The sequence below is a fragment of the Erpetoichthys calabaricus genome, chromosome 18 (genome assembly GCF_900747795.2).
Source record: "Erpetoichthys calabaricus chromosome 18, fErpCal1.3, whole genome shotgun sequence".
NCBI classification, from domain to species: Eukaryota; Metazoa; Chordata; class Cladistia; order Polypteriformes; family Polypteridae; genus Erpetoichthys; species Erpetoichthys calabaricus.
The window spans coordinates 42,278,395-42,293,243 of NC_041411.2; the positions used below are offsets into that span (position 1 = coordinate 42,278,395).

Below are 14,849 nucleotides of genomic sequence, written 5' to 3' on the forward strand. Positions count from 1 at the left end.
TCCGTGGAGTATTTATGAGGTCAAGCACTGATGTTGGATGAGAAGGTCTGGTTCACAATCTCTGTTACAGTTCATCACAAAGGTGTTTGATGGGGCTGAAGTCAGGGCTCTGTGCCAGCCAGTCACATTCTTCCACACTGAACTCATCCACCATGTCTTTATGGACCTTTTTTGGGTACTTGGGTGCAGTCATGCTGGAATAGAAAAGAGCCTTCCCAAAACTGTTTCCAAATAGTTGGGAGCATAGCGTTGTCCAAAATGTCTTGTATGCTGAAGCAGTAAGGTTGCCTTCCACTGGAAGTAAGGGGTCTAGCTCAAACCCTAAAAAACAACCCCACACCATTATCCCCCCTCCACCAAACTTCACAATTGGCACAATGCAGTCAGGCAGGTAACATTCTCCTGGCATCCACCAAACCCAGACTCACCCATCTGACTGACAAACAGAGAAGCGTGATTTGTCACTCCATAGAACATGTTTCCACTGCTCCACAGTCCAATGGTGGTGTGCTTTACACCACTCTATCTGATGCTTCGCATTGGACTTGGTGGTGTCAGGCCTGCATGCAGCTGCTCGGCCATTTAAACCCTCTGCTGAATCTAGTGCTTTTTATGTAAAACTAAATATGTGTACTCAAATGCCATAACTATTAGTTAATATTGAAGATATTCATTTCATGAAGCTCGTAGTTTCCTCCCTTAATTTTGTGGCAATTAGATAATTTCACATATTGTATTATATGCATAATAAATGAGTTGCAGGCTAGCAGAAAGTTCAATAGACTACAACATATACTTTCGAGAAGGGCTAATGACCTTTAAAATTATCGTATCCTCTTTCAATTCTGCTTTATGCCTTTTGAAGAATAAACAGATATAATAAGTGTTCACGGGTGATCAATGCGTAGCAATTTCAGGCTGATGAGCAGCCGATTCCTGTATGGTTCACATCGCTCAAAGTCTTCACTGCCTTATGTCATTTTGATGACTATTAAGCATGAAAGATGAAATTATAAACTGCTTAATGTCTATCAAACCATTATAGTGGAATTTAGGTGCTAGTATAAGCTGATGATTTAGAACTAGATGCTTTGAATTTCAATTTGTGTGCTGTTCTTGTGCCTGTAAATGGTTCTGGAGTTCCATATTAATGCAGAAGGAAATCAGATAATGACTGATAGCACTGGAAAATGGATCTTTACTTATAAGGAAGGGGGCTGAAAGTGCTGTAGCATTCATAATGTTGAAGACAGTTTAATTACACAAATTGCAGTATTTAAATATACAACAAGATTAGAGTTGAGTGCAACCTCTTCTGTGCTTTCAAAGTCATTGTTAAAGTTATTATTTCTGTGTGAATAAACAAAGAAAGACCAACTTGAGACTTAGCGGCAGACAAATGGGATCCATTCTCACACGAGTGTCATTCAATTGTCTTTATCTTCATAAAATCTCTGCACTTTAATTTTTTTCATTCTGGAACCATCAGTTATGCTCTGTTGGTTAAGGAAACCTTGATTCCAGAGTCAACAGGCCTGGTGCGTATTAGGGCTATAATTCTGAAAAACGCCATTAGCGTCTTATCCAGTTCATTATCACAGAGAGACTGACAGTCAAAGATTAACACAGTTCATCTGCAAAATGAATTTCTCATACTCAGTCACCAAATAAAGATAACATGCAAATCCCAGAGACATCACAGAGAACACTCAAAAAGACAAAGGGAATGTATTTAAACTCAGAAGGGACAGCGACTAGGCCAGGATTGAAATGCAGACAATGCAGAGGCAGCAGTGTTAACTGCTGAGTTGTATTGTTCATGTTCACACTAGGGTTTCATTAATTTTTACTCTATTAGGTTCACTCATACATTTTGTATAGTACCACTATGTCAAGTCACCCCACTGAATTTGCTTCACCTCGAGTTCGGCAAACACGTAGAAATGTTTGGGAATTACAACAAATTTGACAAAATAGACTAGTTATTAATAGATTGTAATGGTGCAATGATCTTTTCATTATCCCCAAGGGCTAGGGAAGCATCTCCCAATTAAGCTGGACTGATTATTACTTCCAATAATGTGACCTGAGCGGTTAGGCAGCAGTGTTAACCACTGTGCCACCATGGTCCACCTTAGATAATATTATATTCCAAGTCTACAATACTCAGAGTTCTTTAGCTCTCTCATTCTCTTTCTTTCTGACTCTTATCACTACAGTTAACACCCACAGAGCCTGTGATGCAAAGGATCAGTGTTATGTACTCAGGGGGCTGTCTATTTCACTACCTGATCTGCACAACATACTGAGGAGCTTAGCCCTGAAGTGAAGACGCAATGATTCCATGCAGAACAATGGACTGTTTTCATATTTGGCTAAGCTAATGTACCCTTCAAATAAAAATACCATGGGCTGCAAATCTATCTGGGGATCTGATTGCATAGTGACTTCTCGCATGTGTGTATACACCATAAATTATTAACATAAATGTAAAGATCGGGCAGCGCCATAATGTGTGAGGAGGTGTATGCTTACAATACATCTGTGTGAAAGTTCTGTGCATATGTGATGCAACTCGGGCAGGTAGCACAGATCGGGTATTGACACTCCCATCCAACATATTTATTGTAGTCCTATGATGGCATGCTGGCCTTGCAAAGTATTATGGGGAGCTTGGGAAAAAAAAGTTAGTCTAAGCTGGCTGTACAATGAATTTTCACTGAAAAGTTTGACAAACCAGGTCACTGGCGATCCCAGCAAGTTTGCTGGGAAAACGCTTTGGTAAATTTTGATGATCAATACTAGTCTATAGCACTAACTGGTGCTTATAACAGACTAGCAAAATACCCGCGCTTCGCAGCGGAGAAGTAGTGTGTTAAAGAGGTTATGAAAAAAAAAAGGAAACATTTTAAAAATAACGTAACATGATTGTCAATGTAATTGTGTTATATATATATACACATATCAACATATATATACACACATACATAAACACACACATATACATACACACACACACACACACACACATATATAATATATATACATATACATATACATATATATACATATACACACACAGACACATATATATACATAAATATTTACATATCTACATATATACACATCTACATATATATACACATATATATATACATATATATATATATATATATATATATATATATATATATATATATATATATATATATATATATATATATGTATATATATATATATGTGTGTGTGTGTGTATATATATATATATATATATATATATATATTATATATGTATATATATGTGTGTGTGTGTATATATATATATATATATATATATATATATATATGTATATGTATATATATATGTATATGTATATATATGCATATATATATGTATATATATATATATATATATATATATATGTATATGTATATATATATATATATATATATGTATATATATGTATATATATATATATATATATATATATATATGTATATGTATATATATATATATATATATATCTAGACATACATACATAGATAGATTGACACATATATATATATATACATATCTACATATATATATATGTAATTGTGTTGTCATTGTTATGAGTGTTGCTGTCATATATATATATATATATGTATGTATATATATATATGTGTGTGTGTGTAATACATATATATATATATATAATGTGTGTGTATATATATATATATAAATATATATATATGTATGTATATATATATATATGTGTGTGTGTGTGTGTATACTGTATATATATATATAATATGTGTGTGTGTGTGTGTGTGTGTGTGTATATATATATATATATATATATATATATATATGTATATATATGTGTGTGTGTGTGTGTATATATATATATATATATATATATATGTATATATATATGTGTGTGTGTGTGTGTATATATGTGTGTATATGTATATATATGTGTATATATATATATATATATATATATATATATATATATATATATATATATGTATAAAAGACAGCAACACTTATAACAATGACAACACAATTACATTGACAATCATGTTACGTTATTTTTAAAATGTTTCCTTTTTTTTTCATAACCTCTTTAACACACTACTTCTCCGCTGCGAAGCACGGGTATTTTGCTAGTATATATATATATATATATATACACATACATATACACACATACATGCAGTTTCAATAACATAGAAATCAATATAAACAACATTAACATCATTATCATATGAGAATATGAAGTAATATATAAGAAGCACATTTCATATAAATATAAATTATTAAACAGTAAAATCTTCTTCTGTAATTTGCTACCGTGGCTATTTGTTTGTCTGTCCAGGATTTTAAATCACCTGTAGCTCGCAAACCGTTTCACCTATTGACTTGAAATGTGGTACACATATAGTACGTCACGTCTACTATCCGCTTTATGGGTGATGATTGTATTACTCTTTTTATCTTTATTTTATTTTATTGTAGAATCAACTCCTATCTGCGCACACCAGGGCGGCCGTGGGCGGATGCGTATGGTGTATTCACTCCATGTTATCGTGCATTGCGCTGTCACTGGTATTTTGATAAAAGAATTTGAACAACATATAAGAAGCGTATAAATTATTAAACAGTAAAACATTAACATTTAAGAAGTAAAGTTACATTAAGTACTACTGCAGTGCCTTCGGGTATACTTCATTTTTTGTTTGCCCATTACATGCTTAAATGTATACATTTTTTGGTGTACCTACCCGAGAACACGCGACATATAACCAAGCGTGGGAGAAGCATGGATTTTAAACACGCGTTGAGTTCATCTGCTGGTCTCCCTCGTGGAATAACTGGTAATGTTTGACTAAAATCTACAGTGAGTAAAACGACATTACCTCCTATTTTTTTTTTTACGATCTCTGAGATCTTGCTTTTTTCGGTTCAAGGCTTCATAAGCTCTTTTATGTTGTATGGTGTACTTATCCCAAACCATCATCTTTGAATGTTGCAAGACTTTCGCCTTGTATGTAGATCGGGGTAATTACATTCATTGCATTCCTAGTCTGAATCACAGTGTGATTGTATGGGTGGTTACCTGGCACTGTAGGGTTGCCACCCGTCCTTTAAAATACGGAATCGTGCCGCATTTGAGAATGAAATTGCGTGTCCCGTTTTGAATCAATACGGGACGGGATTTGTCCCGTATTTTTTTTATCATTTTTTTTTAAGCAGCGTCTCATGCAAATCATCCCACATGCATTTTATGAAGATGCCTCCTTTCCTACTTTTGATTGGGTAATACTTGATGTCATCGTTAGTTTGATTGGTCTTTTTAACTGTCCAGTGAGGAGGGCGGGTCTTTTAAGTAGAGTCTGCAAACTGTTGGCACTGAGATGTGGCACCCACTGCAGTATGCGTCCCTTATTTTTTTGTATTAAAAGTAGTAACCCTACCTGGCAGGTAACACTTATGTTTGGTCATGAAGTCGTCTAAAATCCGCCACGTGCCCTCTTTTAATTGCGAGAAGCAGATATATATAGCCAAATTCTTGCGCTTCGTTGCGGCGAAATACTGCTTTTAATTTTTTAAGAAGAAAAGAAAACCTTTTTAAACGGATCGAAAATATACCAATAACAATTTGTTAAGGATCTGTTTTTTTGTGAACCTCGCTTTTCACAGCTGTCGCGCTACGGCGTGTGTTTCGTTTATTTGACAGTATGTAGATCGTGGTAATTACATTCATGGCATTCGTTTCTGAATCACAATCTGACTGTATGGGTGGTTACCTGCCAGGTTACGCTTGTGGTTGGTCAGGAAGTCGCCTTACATCCGCCACGTGCCCTCTTTCTGTTCCCAGAAGCTGATCATAGAATGGTTTTAATAGTTTACTTTCAAATAATGCAAAGAGTATGCGACACGTGTTTCTCCCTAATTCTGGGCTCATCAGGCATACACACTCACTGCATCCCCTCTCGTGAATCGAATCTCTATCGTCAGCGCCAGAGTTGAAGCCCCTAACGTTGCGGTTAGCAAGTCGGCTAACATCCGCCATGTGCCATCTTTCAGTTGCGAGAAGCAGATCATAGAATGGTTGAAACTGTTGCCCCTAACGTTGCGCCACTGTGTGTGGTTCGTTTATACCTCGTGTCTTCTCATTAAACTTTTATCTCGCGAATATGTTATTGCAATCCGCAGCGGGAGCGTTTCTATAAACTTAATTTAAACTTACGTTTTACACCGTGCTTTGTTTCCCTTATGAACATGCTTGTATGCTTCACTCGCTCCCTTCTCAATTGTTTAATGAATTTTTTGCTCTTCGCTGTTTGCGGCTCTTCCTTCATTTCTCCCTACTGCGTTCTTTTATCTCGCGAATATGTTATTGCAATCCTTAACGGGAGCGTTTCAATAAACTTAATTTAAACTTACGTTTTACACGGTGCTTTGTTTCCCTTATGAAGATGCTTGTATGCTTCACTCGCTCCCTTCTCAATTGTTTAATGAATTTTTTGTTCTTCGCTGTTTGCGGCTCTTACTTCATTTCTCCCTACTGCATTCACAGTCTTTTCACGTGATTACGTGGGAGGCGTGATGACGTGACACTCAACTCCGCCTCCCACGGCCATCAAGCTGCCTTCCATTACAGTATATTGTCAAAAAAGAGGTTCCAGTTATGACCATTACGCGTTGAATTTCGAAATGAAACCTGCCTAACTTTTGTAAGTAAGCTATAAGGAATCAGCCTGCCAAATTTTAGCCTTCCACCTACACGGGAAGTTGGACAATTAGTGATGAGTGAGTCAGTCAGTCAGTCAGTCAGTGAGTCAGTGAGTCAGTGAGGGCTTTGCCTTTTATTAATTAGTATAGATGACAGATTTAGAATAATTAAGTTTCACCCGTGTTTCAAGTTAAGTTCTGTAAAAAGTGAAGCTCTGAAAAAATCTTACTATGCAGCTAAAGGTTTTTTTTATATCTTGGTTTTTACTTTTCTCTTTTAGGTTCAAATCCCTAAAAGTGTTTCTTCCACTCCCCACAGGTAACAGCCATTCCAAGCAGGATTGGACCATCCAGTGGCCGACATCAGAAACTGGCAAGGAGAACAATCCAGTTAGTCAACCTGAGCCCAGCCAGTGGATCCGGTTCCACTTGTCCCAGAGCCCCAAGGTCCAGTCCAAGTACAACCAGCATTACTGCCACAGCCCCCAGACACTGGCACCCAACTACACACATGTGGACAGATTAACAGTGGAAGGGCATTCAGGACTCTGCCCCCCTGTAGAAAGTGGGCCCCGCTCCTTGCCTCCTTCACCACGGCAAAGACACTACGCACATACCCCTCCGAGAACGCCACCAGTTGTGACAACCATGACTCCACCAGGCACTCCGCCAATAAGGAGAAGGAATAAGATGAAGGCTCCAGGGACTCCCCCACCTGCATCACGCAAGCTGATCCATCTCCTGCCAGGCTTTACTGCACTACACCGGAGCAAATCTCATGAGTTCCAACTGGGAAATCGAGTTGATGAAGTACATACTCCAAAGTAAGTGCCATCTCTTGTTTTATGTGAGTTTAGCTGATGAAGGGGGGGGGACTGGGGGGTTGGATTGTAGCTTTGGCAATGATTTACTGAATCAAGTGAAATGATGGAAATCCGTAAAATTGTCTAGACATTTGTGCAAACATTATAACTGCTAAAATGGGTAAACGTGACTTTGAACAGGTCTACTCATAAGGGTCTTCTATATAATGTAAATGTAGTTGTTCTGGTAGTGTTGATGACTGAATCTTACAAAGAGTATCCCTGTCTTTGCTCCAGCTTGGCAAAGAAGAGTCCACATAACAGGGGATACAGCAGACCACCACAAAAGCACATGAGGACAATCTCCTGATGCTACATAAAAATTCTCTGTTCAACTAACACACATATTGATTAGTTTCAGTTTGCTTAAATAAATTCACCTCATTGAAATGAGTATGGTAGAAAGGTGTTTTGTGGGAGTTACAACCATGGAGAATCAAACTGCAGTATTATCTGCTGCATAGAATGTGTCCATCCATCAATTATCCAACTCGCTATATCCTAACTACAGGGTCATGGGGGTCTGCTGGAGCCAATCCCAGCCAACACAGGGCGCAAGGCAGGAAACAAACCCTGGTAAGGGCGCCAGCCCACCGCAGGGCACGCGCACACATACACACACACACACCAAGCACACACTAGGGACAATTTAGGATCGCCAATGCACCTAACCTGCATGTCTTTGGACTGTGGGAGGAAACCGGAGCGCCCGGAGGAAACCCACACAGACACGGGGAGAACATGCAAACTCCACACAGGGTGGACCTGGGAAGCGGACCCGGGTCTCCTAACTGCGAGGCAGCAGCGCTACCCACTGCACCACCGTGCTGCCCTGCATAGAATGTGTTTTTAAATTAATTAACATATTATATTTTGTTTTGTATTTGGGTGTTGCCATTTTTTTGGTAGCACCGCCAGAACAAGATGATCAGTAACTAATGCCACGGCTTCAGAAGCTGCAGAAGGTTGCATCATACATCCCACATTTTAAAATGGCCACTGAAACTTTTAGAAATCATAAATCAAACTTTACAAAAAAACTAATTTATGCAGTTCGTAGTTTTCATCCTTGTTTGTGACTTTGTCTCCAGTTTATTGATTTTTGATTTAGTGCATGTTCATTTAAATTCCAGGTTCTGACCCATGCATATCTTTTTACTATGTTCATCTCCTGGCCCTGACCTTTTTTGTGACCATAGAACTGGCCTTATTTTTCATCTTGGGCTGAACACTTTTGACTTTTTCATTAAATTTTTGCTTTTGCTGGGCCTCATTTCCTCCCTCCATTCAATTGGCTGTTTAAGTTGTGAAAGTTCACCCTAAAGCAGTTGATACACTTTTTGAGATGACCATCCAGGGAGCTGCCAAAGAAAATCAGGAGTATGCTCCCCTTGACTTTCTCGTATACTGAGATAGAGGAAAAGGTCATCAGATCCACTTCCAATTGTGCAATATTATTCACATATCATATGTCTTTGTTTCTCATCATAACTAATTGATAATATCAATACACGATCATTTATCTCTATTTACAATCAAACTTTATATTAAAATGATATTTTCGCACTTAGGGAGGTTGAAAATGGTGGTGACATTTTTTCATAATTACATATGCATTACCTAGATTTCGTGCAAAGTAAAAAGAGTTATAATCACCTAAAAACATAGAAAAAGTTTTAGTATTATATAATACTAGCCAACCCGTGGCGTAGCATACGCCGTATAATTATGTATTGATGGGTGAACACTTTCTGAACGACACAGTTGTCCAAATGGGGTGGGTTTGTGGATATCACTGTAAGTGAATGAAAAGATGGACCTCTGGAGAGAGCAACATACAATTGTCCGTGACTGAAAGCGAGATCGTCTATGACGATAGAGGCCACACTGGTGAAAGTTACTTCGTCGGTAGGGATAAGTTTCAGCACTTGTTCATTAAGGTGAAGCGAGTCTTCATTGTTGACGCTTAATATAGCTTGCGTAGTGAGTTGTTCCGGAGTCACAGTTGAGAAACACTTTTTTAATGTCTTTTAAGCACAGGGAAAAAAATGAACATGTGAAACATCCGTAATGTAATAAGGCACCAAGAAAAGTAACATTACAATAATACACGCTACGACCCGATCGCTGTAAAGAGAAGTGAAAACAAAATCGAGCCCGGTGCATTCATTAACTGCCTTGTAGCGCAGTGGTGGTGTTGCTGCTTTGCAGTAAGGAGACTGTGGAAGATTTTGGGTTCGCTTCCCGGTTCCTCCCTGTGTGGATAGCACTTTGAATACTGAAAACATCGGTATATCAATGTAATGAAGTATTATTATTCTTATGCGTCCAGCGCTCTCTCTCTCTCGCGCGCGCCTGTATGTGTGTGTGTGTTGCTCGCTCGCTCACATGTGCTCCTGCAGGCATACGCCGCATAATCATTTATTGATGGCTAAACACTTCCGGAAAGACACAGTTGTCTAAAAGGGGTGGTTTTGAGGATACAACAGTAACTGAATGAAAAGATGGATCTCTGGAGAGAGCAACATATAACTGTCCGTGACTGAAAACTGGTTTTGGCAGATACATGCATATCTTTTTGAAAGTTTGGCCCTGTGCCATATTAATTGTCATCGCAAAGGCCAATCTAACAGGAAATTGTCTTCGTGTAATAGTAAAAGGCAAATTATCCGCGACAAACAAACTGTTTTACACACTGCATACCAACCCGTGGCATAGTATACGCTGCATAATCACGCCGCTTTTTTAATGTTTTTTAAGCAGAGGGAAAAAAATGAACATTTGCAAAATCCATAACGCTGCTTTCAGTAAGTAAGATGCAAACGCGTTTAATTTGTCGGCCACTTTTTGCCAGCCGTCTTTTCTGGTTTGGGCTGCTTTTGCAGTGTTACCGCTTGTGCATATTAAATCTTGAAATCCTTCGAGTAACTAATTAACTAACTAACTAACTAACACCCACCCACCCACACACAGCTTGTGTGAAAAAAATGCGCCCGTACTTTCACAATTTTGTTGCAGACTTGCTGATCATGTTTTCTAGACTCAATATTCATTGGCTTTTCACTCAGCGCGGGGGCGCGCATTCATCTCGGATTATTACATCCAGCTAGTCTGCTAGACTAATCTGCTACACGGCTGCGTTTGAAAAACCGACCCGGATGAGTTTCACTGGCATTAATGATTAGGAATCTGGTTGGAACAAAACCCTGCAGCCACAGGGGTTCACCAGGACGGAGTTTGGGAAACACATGTTCACATTGCATCATTCGGTTAGTGTTGTGTTTTTTTAAATGTGCGTTCAGCTATCTCTGCACTTGGAAGCTTTTGGAACAAAAGGTGCATTGAAAGTCCTGTGTGGAATGCGTGTGCTCAGGGGAGTGTGTCTTTAAATGTTTTTCAGGAAGAGGGGAGTGGGCAGGTGACGTCACATTAGTGTGGCGAGCAAGTGGGTGTGCACCCTGTGTGCACATACCGACAGCGTCAAAAGATGTCACCAGAAGGTTATCACGTGTGTATTTGAGAGGCATGAGAACCTCGTAATGCCCATGATCCAAAGGACCGCTAAAGAGCAGGGATATGGAGAGACGTTGGGCCGGATTGTAAACTCGAGGAGAGGCATGAGGACGTTCTTGGAAGTAAATGGTGATAGTAGCTAGAAGCATTTGGGACATTGCCACAATTTCTGCCTCGCCACCATAGACTCCGGACGTATTCATGTAGTCAGCATATTGTTGAGCAGACTGTATAACAATGCCTCTATGACTAACAACAACGGACACCACGTCGCCAAAGTTATCCCAATGTTGGCAAACAAAGCTAACAGCCATGTTGCGAAGCTTGAGAGCAACAGTTTCGTCAATGGCATTTTTCCAGAAAAACCCAACTGATAGAAACAAACAGTTACCTGATGCAGGAATTTGTATAACATTGAAAGAGGTGTTATTTCCATGAAATACATTTGAAGCGGTAGCCAGTCAACGTGGCTCACAGCTGGATTTGGACTGCAGCACAGACCAAAGTGAGTGAGTATGTGTTTGGTGAGCTATTGGGGGTGGGCACATGTGTAAGCCGTGCCTCGAGAGCGAGGGTGGACATGGGAGGACGTTTCGAGTTGGCGGGCGGTGCTTTGAGGTGCGTTCCCTATCACGTGGGAGGAGGGTTAGAGTTTGTGGGCAGGGCTTCGTTGTTCCTTTCCAATGGTTTTTGATGGTGGACGCGGTCGGGTGTCGTAATCGAAAAGAATAATGAAAAGTCAACGTGGCTCAGAGGTTCATGTGGACTGTAGCACAGATGAAAGCGACTTACGGGGTGGTCGGTGAGTTATTGCGTCCGGGCACATGAGCAGGCAGTGTGAATGCCTAGAGAGCGAGGGTGGACACGGGCCGAGGAATAAGGAGTGTTGGTAGGCGGGGAAATGTGTTCCGTGTTCCTGCAGGACCATCAAAGAAGATGCATGTTTGTCGCGGATGCGAATTGCTGTATGTAGCATGTAAAACAGTTTGCGATGGTGCACGCGGTCATGCGTCGTAACCAAAAAGTCCACGTGGCTCAGAGGTGCATGTGGACTGTAGCACAGACGAACATAAATGACGGCATGTTTTCCGAGGCGTCGCGTCCGAGTTGGTGGGCGTGGCTCTGCGAGTTGTCGTATCCAATGGTCTTAGAGTTGCGTGCGCCATGGGTGTCTTACTTGTCAGCGGCTTAGTGAATTTTATATATAGATTTGTTGCAATAAATTGTTATAGGTAAAACTGCATTTAGCTACATTTAATTATGATAATGATGGCGGAAATAAAAAAATATATAAAATTAAATGTATGTCCAGGAACACGACGGGAACGTAGCAACATATTATTCCCATTACATCTTTATATATACATGGCATGTTCAATGTTTACATGTTATTGTTAAACTGATGATGTATAAATTAAAATAAAATTAATAATAGTTTTTCTTCTTCTTCTTTCGGCTGCTCCCGTTAGGGGTTGCCACAGCGGATCATTTTCTTCCATATATTTCTGTCCTCTGCATCTTGTTCTGTTACACCCATCACCTGCATGTCCTCTCTCACCACATCCATAAACCTTCTCTTAGGCCTTCCTCTTTTCCTCTTAACTGACAGCTCTATCCTTACCATCCTTCTCCCAATATACTCAGCATCTCTCCTCTGCACATGTCCAAACCAACGCAATCTTGCCTCTCTGACTTTGTCTCCCAATTGTCCAACTTGAGCTGACCCTCTAATGTACTCATTTCTAATCCTATCCATCCTTGTCACACCCAGTGCAAATCTTAACATCTTTAACTCTGCTACCTCCAGCTCTGTCTCCTGCTTTCTGGTAAGTGCCACCATCTCCAACCCATATAACAGCTGGTCTCACTACCATCCTGTAGACCTTCCCTTTCACTCTTGTTGATACCTGTCTGTCACAAATCACTCCTAACACTCTTCTCCACCCATTCTACCCTGCCTGCACTCTGTTTTTCACCTCTCTTCCACAATCCCCATTACTCTGTATTGTTGATCCCAAGTATTTAAACTCATCCACCTTCGCCAACTCTACTCCTTGCATCCTCACCATTCCACTGACCTCCCTCTCATTCACACACATGTAGTCTGTCTTGTTCCTATTGACCTTCATTCCTCTCCTCTCTAGAGCATATCTCCACCTCTCCAGGGTCTCCTCGACCTGCTCCCTACTATCGCTACAGATCACAGTGTCATCAGCAAACATCATAGTCCACAGGGACTCCTGTCTAATGTCGTCTGTCAACCTGTCCATCACTATTACAAATAAGAAAGGGCTCAGGGCCGATCCCTGATGTAATCCAACCTCCACCTTGAATGCATCCGTCACTCCTACCGCAGACCTCACCACTGTCACACTTCCCTCGTACATATCCTGTACAACTCTTACATACTGTACTTCTCTGCCACTCCCGACTTCCTCATACAATACTACAACTCCTCTCGAGGCACCCTGTCATATGCTTTCTCCAGGTCCACAAAGACGCAATGCAACTCCTTCTGGCCTTTTCTAAACTTCTCCATCAATATCCTCCGAGCAAACATCGCATCTGTGGTTCTGTTTCTTGGCATGAAACAATAATGCTGCTTCCACTACTCTTTCCTATAATTTCATGCTGTGGCTCATCAATTTTATTCCCCTGTAGTTACTACAGTCCTGGACATCCCCCTTATTCTTAAATATCGGCACCAGTACACTTCTTCTCCACTCCTCAGTCATCCTCTCACGCTCCAAGATTCCATTAAACAATCTGGTTAAAAACTCCACTGCCATCTCTCCTAAATTAAAAATATAAATATATAAAAATTAATAATAGTTATTGAAAGAATATGCGTTATATTGAATACAGTTTTTAATATCGTGTACACATTTATATTTCCATGATACAAAAAATTTGCATGGTTGTTTAAATAAAATACTACTTCTGGTTGAGTAATTTTTCTCAAATTTCATATATGTGTGCTTTTTATCATTATAAATAGATAGATAGATAGATACTTTATTAATCCCAAGGGGAAATATATAAATTGTATATATATTTATATATATATATATAAATATATATACAAATCATCTATCTGTAATTATAACCACAGATTACTTAAAAATTTGCAAAAGTATTCAGTTGCTGGATGTGCCCAACAGTTGATAGGATTCCTTATTTTTGATATAAAGCAGGTGTACAAAATCTCATTCACCTAGGTCAAAGTGTTTTCGAGTTATCATGTTTAAACACAGACACACAGACAGACATAATTTTAAAAATGGTATTTTTGGACTCAGGAAGGTCTAAAACGTCAAGATACATTAATAACTTACGAATGCAGAGCATTCTGATCTTTACGTTTTTTGAAACACACTCAGTCCCACACTCTATCCATCCTTTGTCCCATCTAGGGTCATAAAGGGGCCTTTATGACCCTAGATTAGGCACAAGGCATGGAGCAATGCTGGATGAAGTGCTGTTCCGTTGTGGTGCCTGCTTATGCACAAACACTTCTACAAGGATAACTTAAGAGTCACCTTTTAACCTTACACACATACACACACATCATTCCAAGTGGGAGGAAAGCCTAAGTACCCAAAGGAAAACCCACACTGGAGCAAATGCACACACACTTGAACTCAATGGCCTTGAGCAAATAGGCCAGAACCAGCCTTGAAACATACTTTGCTGAAAACAAAAAAAAATGCATTATAGGAGTTATTATGATGATGACCCTGAAGTATAAGTGG

General features: G+C 39.5%; 1 protein-coding gene across 3 annotated transcripts in view; it reads left to right on the top strand.

Moving 5' to 3' along the window:
- Positions 1 to 14,849, top strand: part of ksr2 (kinase suppressor of ras 2) — a 272,560-nt gene that overhangs the window by 52,510 nt on the left and 205,201 nt on the right. For all 3 annotated transcript variants that reach the window (XM_028824801.2, XM_051921346.1, XM_028824800.2), the window contains exon 4: positions 7,041 to 7,545. In XM_028824801.2, the coding sequence (XP_028680634.1) occupies positions 7,041 to 7,545 (505 nt within the window). The remainder of the gene's footprint in view (positions 1 to 7,040; positions 7,546 to 14,849) is intronic.